We start from the raw sequence: 14,365 nt of genomic DNA, 5'->3' as shown, positions 1-14,365 counted from the left end.
TCGGGCCCTCGCGGAGCACAGGAGCCTCATCAAAGCCACCAAGAAGGGCCGCGGGGTGGGGCCCCACTTAGCAGCCTTGCGACACAGCCTGGGGGAGGGCAGCGAGCTGAAGGGGTTCCTGGACCGATTCGGACGCCCCTCGGTCTACCTGACGGGACAGGACTTGGTGGGAGGCGTGGACAGCGCCGTGGGGAACGTCTACGCCCAAGACCAGCTGGCGGTCACCTACCTGGGAAAGGAAGACAAGGTCTGCCTGGCCATGTCTGGAAAAGGAAGCTTTGCCCACAAACTGGGGGGCATCCAGGGGGGGTTTAGGGGCGCCATGGACGTGGTGGTGAAGCTGGCGTTGAAGTACGCCCTGGCGAGCCAGAGGGGGGCGCTGGAGGCCCGGTTGGGGGCGCAGGGGTCTGAGAGAGGAGACGGAGAGAGGCTGGGGGGCCAAGCCAGCGTCGACCCGCGTGAAACGCCTGACAACGCAGGAGGGGATGTTTTGAAGCATAAGATTTCTTAACTGGTTTGCTTCCGTGGATTCTACTGTACTGACAAACGGGCGTTTTCATTTGATACATTGAATATATTTTCGACAAACAACCCCCCCCACCCCCCCCCCCCACCGTGGCGTTTTTTTCTCGTACAGCTTCGAAAGCCTGAAGCACAGAAAGAAAAAGCTGAAAACTGGCAAGAATCTGGGATGAACTTCCGAGTTTTTTAGCTCAGGGACCCCAAATTAAGTTAAAGGGTACAAGAGGACCTTTTGATTTGATTGCATGTTTAAGTAAAGGTGTGTGTAATTGTTTTAATTATTATTATTTTTCCATTTTGACCACTTTTTACTCATTTTTTTAATTGCATTCCCTGCTTCAAAATGGCTTCCCACGTCGGACCTCTCAGAACTACATTTCCCATCATCCTCCTGCTCGCTGGTATCACATGTACCCGCATCGGACCTCGCAGAACTACATTTCCCATCATCCTCCTGCTCAATGGTATCACATGTACCCACATCGAACCCCTCAGAATACCATTTCCCATCATCCTCCTGCTCACTGATATCACATGTACCTGCATGGACCCCTCAGAACACCATTTCCCATCATCCTCCTGCTCGCTGGTATCACATGTACCCACATGGACCCCTCAGAACTCCATTTCCCATCATCCTCCTGCTCAATGGTATCACATGTACCCGCATCGGACCTCGCAGAACTACATTTCCCATCATCCTCCTGCTCAATGGTATCACATGTACCCACATCGAACCCCTCAGAATACCATTTCCCATCATCCTCCTGCTCACTGATATCACATGTACCTGCATGGACCCCTCAGAACACCATTTCCCATCATCCTCCTGCTCGCTGGTATCACATGTACCCACATGGACCCCTCAGAACTCCATTTCCCATCATCCTCCTGCTCACTGATATCACATGTACCCACATGGACCCCTCAGAACTCCATTTCCCATCATCCTCCTGCTCAATGGTATCACATGTACCCGCATCGGACCTCTCAGAACTACATTTCCCATCATCCTCCTGCTCGCTGGTATCAGATGTACCCACATTGGACCTCTCAGAACTACATTTCCCATCATCCTCCTGCTCACATGTGTAACCGAGCTGGAGGAGGATGATGGGAAACGTAGTTCTGAGAGGTCTAATAGAATTCGCTGGATCACCATGTTTGTCACTTATCACGATTATAACACATTTATTTGGGGGAAAAAAATAAAGATCTATAAATGACGGCCATCGAGGAAATGTTTCTCTTTTCAACCCCTCGACCGTTCATCCTTGACCACGACACGCTTGAGTGACAGAAGCTCTTCATCACCTGATCAGCGAGACCGTTGATTGGACGCTGGATCCGGAGAGCTGTTGGAATGCAAGCTTGAATAAAAGCAACAGAGAAAAACACCCCGACACGCCGCGTCTGTCGAGAGAGAGTCTCCTTCCTGCGATCGGGGTGCTGGAGGCTGGACGAGGGCAGCGAGTCGCGACTCGCCGACTCGGGAGCTCACAGCCAGCGATTTCAAACCTGGAGAGACGGTCTAACCAGACACACTCTGTCAAGGACAGCGCCCCCACCAGGTGTGGTGACGGAGAGTCACCGCACCTGCCCCAGACCCACAGATCACTCTGCAGAGCCTTCATGATCTCAATTGATAATCAACACAATAAAAATTCACTTCACCTGCTCTGAAACAGAGTCTGTCGTTTTTCAGTCACATCGAGGGGAACTTTATCCAAATATAAGGGATATGTTTCTTTTGATGCTCAAATATAAGCAACACATTTCCTTTGATGTTTAAATATTATTATTTGTTTATTTAGCAGACGCCTTTATCCATTTCGACTTACAGAGACTAGGGTGTGTGAACTATGCATCAGCTGCAGAGTCACTTACAACTACGTCTCACCCGAAAGACGGAGCACAAGGAGGTGAAGTGACTTGCTCAGGGTCACACAATGAGTCAGTGGCTGAGGTGGGATTTGAACCGGGGACCTCCTAGTTACAAGCCCTTTTCTTTAACCACTGGACCACACAGCCTCCTAAGTGATGTTTCATTTGATGCTCAGGATATTTGTATCTTCATTTCTATAATAATTTAGCTGCGTGACGCAGCAAAAACCCTTTACACCAACTGTCAAATGTGGAAATAGCTTTTAAAAAATAAAAAATGAGCGGAGATTTTTCACCTCTGGGCTGAAGTGTCTCCCACATGCCATCTGGTGGACAGATACAGTATCGCAGCAAAAAGAAAAACAGTAACGTGGCGTCTCCACCAGATGGCGCTGGCTCCCCTATATATAAAAAAAAAAAAAAACACTGAAGAATCGAAGCAAAAGTTTTTGTGTATTGCAAACGTCACAACCCTCCTCAAGAGGCTTCACATGAAAGCAGTTGCTGCCCATTCTCAAAACAGCTCGAGTTTTCAATAAACAAAATAAAAAGACCAGTCTCTGTGAATAATTTAAAAGTTTTATTCAAAACTACAGGCAGACACCCTCCACCCTCCTCCCTCCTCCCTCCGTGGAAATAACTGGGCTTCCACAAACACGATGCAGGCGTGGCTGGCTTGCCAGTTTGTTTACATGGTCCTGGTTTTGGCTGCAGGTTGTAAACCCTCCTCGAAGCTCTCTGGACACTAGTTTGTTTGTTAGTTAGTTCAGCGGAGGCTTTTTCTCCCAGAGCGACTTCCAGAGACTAGAGGGGAGAACTCTGCATCATCAACAACTGCTGCTGCTGCTGCTGCAGAGTCACTTCCAATAGGAGCTCGTTTGTTTGACGTCTCATCCGAAGGACAGAGCACAAGGAGGTGAAGCGACTCGCTCAGGGTCACACGCACACACACGCACACACACCCACACACACACACAGGGAGTCAGTGGCTGCTGCAGAGTCACTTCCAATATGTGAACGTGAACCAGACAGCCAGCCTCCTGCAGCAGTAGGAGGTTATGAAAGCAACACGGGGGATTTTTATTTGGTTTTTTGCCTGTAAGAGAAACGGACAGAAATGAAATATTGGCTTTGCTGGAGCTGGAGAGTGGGGGTGATCTCCAGAGCTTGTCAGCAATCTTATTTATGCTCCTGCGTATCAAATCTTACGTACAGACAGACAGACCCCCCCTCTACCCCAGAATCTGAGATTCAAAGACCCCCTCTACCCCAGAATCTGAGATTCAGAGACCCCCTCTACCCCGGAACCTGAGATTCAGAGACCCCCTCTACCCCAGAATCTGAGATTCAGAGACCCCCTCTACCCCAGAATCTGAGATTCAGAGACCCCCTCTACCCAGAATCTGAGATTCAGAGACCCCCTCTACACCAGAATCTGAGATTCAGAGACCCCCTCTACCCCAGAATCTGAGATTCAGAGACCTCCTCTACCCCAGAATCTGAGATTCAGAGACCCCCTCTACCCCAGAATCTGAGATTCAGAGACCCCCTCTACCACGACCCCCTCTACCACAGAATCTGAGATTCAGAGACCCTCTCTACCCCAGAATCTGAGATTCAGAGACCCCCTCTACCCCAGAATCTGAGATTCAGAGATCCCCTCCACCCCAGAATCTGAGATTCAGAGACCCCCTCTACCCCAGGATCTGAGATTGAGAGACCCCCTCTACCCAGAATTTGGGATTCAGAGACCCCCTCTACCCCAGAATCTGAGATTCAGAGACCCCCTCTACCACGACCCCCTCTACCACAGAATCTGAGATTCAGAGACCCCCTCTACCCCAGAATCTGAGATTCAGAGACCCCCTCTACCCCAGAATCTGAGATTCAGAGACCCCCTCTACCCCGGAATCTGAGATTCAGAGATCCCCTCTACCACGACCCCCTCTACCCCAGAATCTGAGATTCAGAGACCCCCTCTACCCCAGAATCTGAGATTCAGAGACCCCCTCTACCCCAGAATCTGAGATTCAGAGACCCCCTCTACCACGACCCCCTCTACCACAGAATCTGAGATTCAGAGACCTCCTCTACCCAGAATCTGAGATTCAGAGACCCCCTCTACCCCAGAATCTGAGATTCAGAGACCCCCTCTACCGCAGAATCTGAGATTCAGAGACCCCCTCTACCACGACCCCCTCTACCACAGAATCTGAGATTCAGAGACCCCCTCTACCCAGAATCTGAGATTCAGAGACCCCCTCTACCCCAGAATCTGAGATTCAGAGACCCCCTCTACCCCAGAATCTGAGATTCAGAGACCCCCTCTACCCCAGAATCTGAGATTCAGAGACCTCCTCTACCCCAGAATCAGAGATTCAGAGACCCCCTCTACCCCAGAATCTGAGATTCAGAGACCCCCTCTACCCCAGAATCTGAGATTCAGAGATCCCCTCTACCCCAGAATCTGAGATTCAGAGACCCCCTCTACCACGACCCCCTCTACCACAGAATCTGAGATTCAGAGACCCCCTCTACCCAGAATCTGAGATTCAGAGACCCCCTCTACCCCAGAATCTGAGATTCAGAGATCCCCTCCACCCCAGAATCTGAGATTCAGAGACCCCCTCTACCACAACCCCCTCTACCACAGAATCTGAGATTCAGAGACCCCCTCTACCCCAGAATCTGAGATTCAGAGACCCCCTCTACCCCAGAATCTGAGATTCAGAGACCCCCTCTACCACGACCCCCTCTACCACAGAATCTGAGATTCAGAGACCCCCTCTACCCCAGAATCTGAGATTCAGAGACCCCCTCTACCCCAGAATCTGAGATTCAGAGACCCCCTCTACCACGACACCCTCTACCACAGAATCTGAGATTCAGAGACCCCTCTACCCCAGAATCTGAGATTCAGAGACCCCCTCTACCCCAGAATCTGAGATTCAGAGACCCCCTCTACCCCAGAATCTGAGATTCAGAGACCCCCTCTACCCCAGAATCTGAGATTCAGAGACCCCCTCTACCCCAGAATCTGAGATTCAGAGACCCTCTCTAGCACAGAATCTGAGATTCAGAGACCCTCTCTAGCACAGAATCTGAGATTCAGAGACCCCCTCTACCCCAGAATCTGAGATTCAGAGACCCTCTCTAGCACAGAATCTGAGATTCAGAGACCCTCTCTAGCACAGAATCTGAGATTCAGAGACCCCCTCTACCGCAGAATCTAAGATTCAGAGAACCCCTCTACCCCAGATTCTGAGATTCTCAGTAAATTGAGCTGAATAATGTTAAGAGCCAGTTTCCTGACAATGGGAGAAGCGCTTCAAACAGAGAGATGGAGGAACGTGTGACGCGTGACCTGCGCCTGCACTGCCTCCCCTCCGCCACCAGGGGGCGGTGACGAGAATCCCACAGAGTGAATATACACCCATTTTTTTTTTTTTTTTTTTTTTTTAAAAAAAACAGCAACTTTAATTTTTAAACAAAGTTTGGGTATACAAGAAAAAAAAATAAAAGTCTGCGTTTCATACAATGGCGGAGTTTCAGGAATGCATTATGAACTTTTTAATTACATTTATCAGTTTGTAATTATTATTATTTTTTTTAACAATAGTGAAACTTGCTAAAATTTAAACAGAACAGAAAAAAACGTCTCTATAGTTCTAAATATTTATATATATATATATATATAATACATATATATATATACACAAATTTACCATCCCACTTTTTCACCCTCTCCTCCTCCTCCAATGAAACTATTTGAAAAAAAAACAAAAAAAACACAAACGTCTTTCTTTCCTTTTTAAGTTGGAGCGAATTTCTTTGCTTGTGCTCGAACCCTCTTCTCGTAGTCCACTCGGTTCTGGCTGTAAAAAAATAATCATTTAGGATGTGTTTTAAATACATTCCTCACCCCATTGTAGCTGCCCTATACTTGTGCTACCATTGCCCCCTCAGTGTAATACAGAACCATTGCAGTGCCGCTGTCTGTCTGTCTGCCATTGAAGATCATTGAGGGTATAGTTAGCACACTGTGGTCCCATTCTACCAGCCTCACCCCATTGTAGCTGCCCTATACTTGTGCTACCATTGCCCCTCAGTGTAATACAGAGCCATTGCAGTGCCGCTGTCTGTCTGTCTGCCATTGAAGATCATTGAGGGTATATATCTATGAAGCTGAGGGAGTTCATTCTATATAGAGGGGGTGGAATTCAATATGTTAACAAGGGAACATTATCCAGCAGCTTTCATTGGACTCTATGAAGCTGAATCAGTTCATTCTATATAGAGGGGGTGGAATTCAATATGTTAACAAGGGAACATTATTCAGCAGCTTTCATTGGACTCTATGAAGCTGAATCAGTTCATTCTATATAGAGGGGGTGGAATTCAATATGTTAACAAGGGAACATTATTCAGCAGCTTTCATTGGACTCTATGAAGCTGAGGGAGTTCATTCTATATAGAGGGGGTGGAATTCAATATGTTAACAAGGGAACATTATTCAGCAGCTTTCATTGGACTCTATGAAGCTGAATCAGTTCATTCTATATAGAGGGGGTGGAATTCAATATGTTAACAAGGGAACATTATTCAGCAGCTTTCATTGGACTCTATGAAGCTGAGGGAGTTCATTCTATATAGAGGGGGTGGAATTCAATATGTTAACAAGGGAACATTATTCAGCAGCTTTCATTGGACTCTATGAAGCTGAATCAGTTCATTCTATATAGAGGGTGATGCTGCTAAACTTTTGTCCACAGCTGTACATGATGTATCGTAATAGAGGTCTGTATCGCTTGTGATACGAGACCACAGCATAAAGAACTACAGCTCCCAGCATGCCTCACCATTGCCGCGGGTGCAGAGGCATGCTGGGAGCTGTAGTCCTAGCCAGCAAAAACGTTCTTTGACCATGTATATATATATATAAATCTATATTGCTCTCTCTCTCTGGATCTTACCAGTAAATTGTGTAGGCTTCAGCCTGAGCTGGATCCTGGATATTTGGTTCATTCAAAAGCTCTTGAATTCCTAGAAGAATCTGCAGAGAGAGAAAGAGAGGCTCTTATACTCTCTGAACAGCCTCCCTCTGTGCTGGTGGAGCAGAAAGAAAGAGAGGCTCTTATACTCCCTGAACAGTCTCCCTCTGTGCCGAGCAGAGAGAGAGAAAGAGAGGCTCTTACACTCTCTGAACAGCCTCCCTCTGTGCTGAGCAGAGAGAAAGAAAGGGAGGCTCTTACACTCTCTGAACAGCCTCCCTCTGTGTGGAGCAGAGAGAGAGAAAGGGAGGCTCTTACACTCTCTGAACAGCCTCCCTCTGTGCTGAGCAGAGAGAAAGAAAGGGAGGCTCTTACACTCTCTGAACAGCCTCCCTCTGTGTGGAGCAGAGAGAGAGAAAGAGAGGCTCTTATACTCTCTGAACAGCCTCCCTCTGTGTGGAGCAGAGAGAGAGAAAGAGAGGCTCTTATACTCTCTGAACAGCCTCCCTCTGTGCTGGTGGAGCAGAGAGAGAGAAAGGGAGGCTCTTACACTCTCTGAACAGCCTCCCTCTGTGCTGGTGGAGCAGAGAGAGGGGAAGGGAGGCTGTTACGCTCTCTGGGCAGCCCCCCTCTGCTCTGTGGGCAGGGCTGTACCTGTTTGATGGTGATCGCTGGCCTCCAGTCTTTGTCCTCCTCCAGGATTGACAGACACACCGTCCCGGACGGGTACACGTTGGGGTGGAATATAGGGGGCTCAAACTTACCTGAAAGAAAGAACGAGAGAGAGAGAAAGAGAGAGAGAGAACGAACAAAAGTATCATCCATTAGTTACACCAGCAATGGCACCGCTCTGATATCAATGCTTCCCTATGCTTTACCAGACCTCTCTGTGCTTTACAATGCTTCCCTATGCTTTACCAGACCTCTCTGTGCTTTACAATGCTTCCCTATGCTTTACCAGACCTCTCTGTGCTTTACAATGCTTCCCTGTGCTTTACCAGACCTCTCTGTGCTTTACAATGCTTCCCTATGCTTTACCAGACCTCTCTGTGCTTTACAATGCTTCCCTGTGCTTTACCAGACCTCTCTGTGCTTTACAATGCTTCCCTATGCTTTACCAGACCTCTCTGTGCTTTACAATGCTTCCCTATGCTTTACCAGACCTCTCTGTGCTTTACAATGCTTCCCTATGCTTTACCAGACCTCTCTGTGCTTTACAATGCTTCCCTATGCTTTACCAGACCTCTCTGTGCTTTACAATGCTTCCCTATGCTTTACCACACCTCTCTGTGCTTCACAATGCTTCCCTATGCTTTACCAGACCTCTCTGTGCTTTACAATGCTGCCCTATGCTTTACCAGGCCTCTCTGTGCTTTACAATGCTTCCCTATGCTTTACCAGACCTCTCTGTGCTTTACAATGCTTCCCTATGCTTTACCAGACCTCTCTGTGCTTTACAATGCTTCCCTATGCTTTACCAGACCTCTCTGTGCTTTACAATGCTTCCCTATGCTTTACCAGGCCTCTCTGTGCTTTACAATGCTTCCCTATGCTTTACCACACCTCTCTGTGCTTTACAATGCTTCCCTATGCTTTACCAGACCTCTCTGTGCTTTACAATGCTTCCCTATGCTTTACCAGACCTCTCTGTGCTTCACAATGCTTCCCTATGCTTTACCAGACCTCTCTGTGCTTCACAATGCTTCCCTATGATACTCACACTTTGGTGGAGAGGAGGGATAATCATCTTTAAACAGCATCCTGAGTTTATACAGTCCGCCTTCCCATAGAGTCTGTCAAGACAGACAGACAGACAGACAGACAGACAGACAGGGTAACTAGCACAGCAGACCATAGTTAAAGCATATACAGTACATTGGTGGTAGCAGTGGGATATTTAGACAGAGAGATCAGGGCTGGGAATCAGACTCCTATCGCACAGCAGTGTGATCCAGGCCAGGTTTTACTGCTACCAGCTTGATCAGCCCCCAGTGTGTCTAGCTAACAAGCTCAGGTGTGTCTTATTATTAAACTCCTAGTGAAACCAGGACTAATTCCCAGCCCTGTTATTATTATTATTATTATTATTATTATTATTATTATTATTATTAAGCTTACAGGATGGATATAAAAACTGGACTGGCTCATCCTAGAGCAGGGGGAGGGGGGTGCTCGGTTTTGTGGTGTCTCTCACACACACTCACCCCTTTCTTTCCTGGAATGGCGCATTCCCAGTTCATCAGGTTCAGCGTGCCGTCCGTGTTTTTCGTGGGAACAGCAACGTACCCCTGAAAAATTCAACGTCAGTTTTTCTGTTCAGTATCTGGAAAACTACAAAGCGCTGGGTGTGGAATTCAATATGTTAACAAGGGAACATTATTCAGCAGCTTTCATTGGACTCTATGAAGCTGAGGGAGTTCATTCTATATAGAGGGGGTGGAATTCAATATGTTAACAAGGGAACATTATTCAGCAGCTTTCACTGGACTCTATGAAGCTGAGGGAGTTCATTCTATATAGAGGGTGTGGAATTCAATATGTTAACAAGGGAACATTATTCAGCAGCTTTCATTGGACTCTATGAAGCTGAGGGAGTTCATTCTATATAGAGGGGGTGGAATTCAATATGTTAACAAGGGAACATTATTCAGCAGCTTTCACTGGACTCTATGAAGCTGAGGGAGTTCATTCTATATAGAGGGGGTGGAATTCAATATGTTAACAAGGGAACATTATTCAGCAGCTTTCACTGGACTCTATGAAGCTGAGGGAGTTCATTCTATATAGAGGGGGTGGAATTCAATATGTTAACAAGGGAACATTATTCAGCAGCTTTCATTGGACTCTATGAAGCTGAGGGAGTTCATTCTATATAGAGGGGGTGGAATTCAATATGTTAACAAGGGAACATTATTCAGCAGCTTTCATTGGACTCTATGAAGCTGAATCAGTTCATTCTATATAGAGGGTGATGCTGCTAAACTTTTGTCCACAGCTGTACATGATGTATCGTAATAGAGGTCTGTATCGCTTGTGATACGAGACCACAGCATAAAGAACTACAGCTCCCAGCATGCCTCACCATGGCCGCGGGTGCAGAGGCATGCTGGGAGCCGTAGTCCGAGCATGCAAGTTCATTCCACAGGGTGATGATGTCAAAACTTTCCGCGTCTCGTCCCAGGAAAGGTCCGAAATTGATCCGGCGTTATCAGCCACCCCGTCCTGAACACCCTGCGTCTTCCGGGAGCGCTCCAGTAAAAACTAAAAATCACAAACTGCGTGAATCTATGAACTGTCACAGCTGTGTGTGTGACCGAACTTCAAACAGGATAGTTTCACAGGTCCGCCCTGTATGTCCCACTGCAGTCTGAGACCAGCGAACAGTCCTGCAGAATCTGAAGGCTGTCCAGTGAAGACAAGGAGCCCTCGTCCCCCCCCCCAGCTTTGGGTCCAGCTTTCGATTTTGGCTCTCATCCTCGGAGAGACGTTTTAACCCTTAGCGGTCAATTTATTAAGCTCCTGTCAGGCACGCCAGGTCTAATTTATTTTCACAAGCGCAGTTAATTTTAGACGTGCTGTTTAACAGTATTTTTTTTCACAGTCAAACGGGTTTAAAAGGCCCTGCATATCAACAAAGCACTCGCTAGGCATCTCCAGCCCCGCCCCACCCTTTCGTTCACTATAGCTTTCACATATGTAAGAAATAAATAATAATAATAATAATAATAATAATAATAATAATAATAATGCAATCCAAGTCATTATTTTATTACTATAACATCTCAAAAAAGCTTTGCAAACGTCTGTGATGTTCTCTGTGCGCTGATGCAGTCACAGCCAGCTTGTTTCCTTGTGACCGCCCCTATCTGATCCCAGGGGCAAGTATGACTATTCATGAGATACGCCCTTTTTTTTCGGGTTGTCTCGGCTCCTGTCGCTCCCACTCGGCCATTGAATGGTTTTCTCGGCTTTTTCCACTGAAAAAACGTTTGCGTTTTTTTGATGATGTCGGACAGGGTCCCACATTGGACCGGATAGGAATAATTGCAATGTCGGACCAGGTCCCACACAGGACCGCTAAGGGTTAAGAATATTTTAACACTGTTTTTTCGGGTCTTTGCGTTTATTTATGTCCCTCGTTTTGTCCCTCCCTTGTTCCTCTGTCCTAAAGATGTTTAGGACAGAGGACATTTTTGAACTCTTTGACAAATTTTTGAGAGAGAAAAAGAAAAACACACACAGAGAGGCTGCTGGTCTGAAACGCTACAGAAAATGCATTCCTCTGATTGGCTGACCGTGGCCGGTCGGTTGCTAGGTAACCAGTCAAGAACGTTCAGACAGAGGCAGGCAGAGCCAGGAGATCAGTGGGAGTCAAATCTAGAGTTAAAAATATATTATTATTATTCTTAATAATAATAATAATAATAATAATAATAATAATAATAATAATAATAATAAGTTAAGTAAACTAAAATCTATTTTTTTTAATTACGCAGGTATCTGTGACACCTTTAAAACGGTCCCTGGGACCCCCCCCCCATTTGGGGTCGCGACCCGCAGTTTTGGGAGTAGGACTCAAAACTTTTCGGTCCACAGCTTCACTTCCTGTAGTTCGCTTCAAAACCTGCCTTTGAGACGCTTGCCTGGGGAATCCTAACCGGCCAGACAGCCTCCCTCAAATTCTCAAACCCAAGAGACTTTTTGAATTCCGTCAGCCCCACACACACAGATTTGACAACCACAGAGAAAAATGATGTCATGTTTTTATTTATTTTTTCCCCAGCAGGCATGCAGAAATTAACCCATTCCTTCACTGGTCGATTTTCCAAACCAAACACAAAAAGCCGTCCTTCCCTCACCTTTACAATCAAGTACCAATCAATGGCAAGTCATTTTCTGTTCTGGTGAGCGAATTTTCCTCTCATCCGGGCAGCTGGCATTTATTAATAATAATAATAATAATAATAATAATAATAATAATAATAATAATATTTGCATTGTCAGTTTACAGCCATGGCACATACCAGTTAAAAAATAAATGCCTGTTGAATTCCCTTCCGCTCGGCTTTTCAAAGACTCAACGAAACTGAGATAAATCGCCCACAAAGGCGTGCTTGATTGTAAAGGTGAGGGGAGGCCGCCACCCCCCCCCCCCCCAGTGTTTCTCTATTATTGGTTTATTGAGCAGACACCTTTATCCAAGGCGACTTACAGAGACTAGGGTGTGTGAACTATGCATCAGCTGCAGAGTCACTTACAACTACGTCTCACCCGAAAGACGGAGCACAAGGAGGTGAAGTGACTTGCTCAGGGTCACACAGTGAGTCAGCGGCTGAGGTGGGATTTGAACCCGGGACCTCCTGGTTACAAGCCCCTTTTCTTTAACCACACAGCAAAAATTAAATACAAAAGGAAAAGTCGATTTAAGATCATACAGACGACGAGCAGCAAAACTTACAAAGGGATGATCCTTCCTCCAAGCTTTCCTCTCCTGGGACAGTCTGCTCAGAGCGATGCCAGACATGTCTGGACATGAACTTCACCTGATGAAGGAGGGACAACGGCTATTATTATTCATTTCTAAGCAGACGCCCTTATCCAGGGGCGACTTACAATTGTTACAAGATATCACATTATTTTTACATACAATTCCCCATTTATACAGTTGGGTCTTTACTGGAGCAATCTAGGTAAAGCACCTTGCTCAAGGGTACAGCAGCAGTGTCCCCCACCTGGGATTGAACCCACGACCCTCCGGTCAAGAGTCCAGAGCCCCTGACCGCTACACCACACTCTCCCTGCCAAGAGAAACGGGGGCTCCCCCTAACAGAAAGGGGGCTCGATTTTTTGGAGTTTCTAATTTATTAACTATTTTTTTTCCCGGGTTTACGTCAGTCTTCAAAAAAAATAAAAAAATGACGGCGTTTCCGGGACGGTTGACAAGTCGAAAGCGAAACGCAACTTTATTTAAAAAACAATACACGTATAAATTATATTATATTATATTATATTATATTATATTATATTATATATATATATATCCTCCAATTTAATTCACGTTCGTTATACGATATTAATATATCAACATCACCGCTACTGTAATAATAATAATAATAATAATAATAATAATAATAATAATAATAATAATAATGATGATAATAATGAAACAGCGCAGCAAGCTAACGCGACTTCATTGAATTATGATTAATATCAGTCGTGTAATTATTATAAGCGTTTAGCAGTGAGTTTTCGTAGTATTTCACTGACAGATACACTTACCTAAATGTAAAATAGATTTTAACTTTGTATTTATTATTAGGATTTTTTTATTCCGCTCAGAAGCGTCCTGCCGTCGTTTGATGGATCACAGTTTGTAATTCCTTTTAATTCCAACAGTCTTGACGCCCGGATAATTTTTTATTCACGGTTTCTTTCGGAGTCTCTTCGGCTGTTTCTTAATTTATTAACCACAACAGTAATGGCGAGGCAGAGACGGGACCTCAATGAAGCTCGCCTTCGGGGTCCTTCAGGCGCCCTGCATGGACAGCCCCGGCGGGGTCCTGTGGTAAACTGAGGCCGTCATATTGAGTGTGGCAATCGGTTTCCATGGCGACAGCGGGAGGACGTCATCTTGTGTGTGGCAAAACTCTGCAGAGCGGAGGGAGGCTGTTCAGAGAGTGTAAGAGCCTCTCTTTCTCTCTCTCTGCTCAGCACAGAGGGAGGCTGTTCAGAGAGTATAAGAGCCTCTCTTTCTCTCTCTCTGCTCAGCACAGAGGGAGGCTGTTCAGAGAGTATAAGAGCCTCCCTTTCTCTCTCTCTGCTCAGCACAGAGGGAGGCTGTTCAGAGAGTATAAGAGCCTCTCTTTCTCTCTCTCTGCTCAGCACAGAGGGAGGCTGTTCAGAGAGTATAAGAGCCTCCCTTTCTCTCTCTCTGCTCAGCACAGAGGGAGGCTGTTCAGAGAGTATAA

General features: G+C 46.2%; 2 protein-coding genes across 4 annotated transcripts in view; one reads left to right on the top strand and one right to left on the bottom strand.

The window, feature by feature from the left end:
* The window catches only part of LOC131735420 (peroxisomal carnitine O-octanoyltransferase-like), an 11,721-nt gene extending 8,365 nt beyond the window's left edge, over positions 1-3,356 (top strand). The window contains exon 5 of the mRNA XM_059021556.1: positions 1-3,356. This exon is cut by the window's left edge and continues 135 nt beyond it. Within this exon, the coding sequence (XP_058877539.1) occupies positions 1-511 (511 nt within the window). The 3' untranslated portion in view covers positions 512-3,356.
* A 2,605-nt stretch (positions 3,357-5,961) lies between these two features.
* On the bottom strand, positions 5,962-13,940 carry LOC131735419 (SUMO-conjugating enzyme UBC9-like). 3 transcript variants are annotated; one of them, XM_059021553.1, is made up of 7 exons: positions 13,677-13,935; positions 12,856-12,940; positions 9,602-9,685; positions 9,118-9,190; positions 8,052-8,161; positions 7,380-7,459; positions 5,962-6,281 (listed from the first exon to the last, which is right to left on the bottom strand). In XM_059021553.1, exons 2-7 carry the CDS (start codon positions 12,919-12,921, stop codon positions 6,218-6,220), a joined length of 477 nt encoding a protein of 158 aa, XP_058877536.1. In that variant the 5' UTR covers positions 12,922-12,940; positions 13,677-13,935; the 3' UTR covers positions 5,962-6,217. The 3 variants fall into 3 exon arrangements, with proteins under 3 accessions (XP_058877536.1, XP_058877537.1, XP_058877538.1); XM_059021554.1 differs by lacking the exon at positions 7,380-7,459 and having other exon boundaries at positions 13,677-13,940; XM_059021555.1 differs by lacking the exon at positions 9,602-9,685 and having other exon boundaries at positions 13,677-13,938.
* Between the last annotated feature and the right edge of the window lie 425 nt (positions 13,941-14,365).

This window comes from Acipenser ruthenus, unplaced genomic scaffold (assembly GCF_902713425.1).
Source record: "Acipenser ruthenus unplaced genomic scaffold, fAciRut3.2 maternal haplotype, whole genome shotgun sequence".
Classification (NCBI taxonomy): Eukaryota; Metazoa; Chordata; class Actinopteri; order Acipenseriformes; family Acipenseridae; genus Acipenser; species Acipenser ruthenus.
Note: the sequence above shows the minus strand (reverse complement) of the source record. Positions and strands in the feature narration are given on the sequence as shown.

Excerpts from the sequence above, each read along its gene's own strand:
- LOC131735419 (XM_059021553.1), bottom strand. The coding sequence starts at position 12,921 with ATGTCTGGCATCGCTCTGAGCAGACTGTCCCAGGAGAGGAAAGCTTGG. Across the intron at positions 9,686-12,855 it reads GGAGGAAGGATCATCCCTTT|GGGTACGTTGCTGTTCCCAC; the intron begins GTAAGTTTTGCT and ends TGAATTTTTCAG. Across the intron at positions 9,191-9,601 it reads CCATTCCAGGAAAGAAAGGG|ACTCTATGGGAAGGCGGACT; the intron begins GTGAGTGTGTGT and ends CTGTCTTGACAG.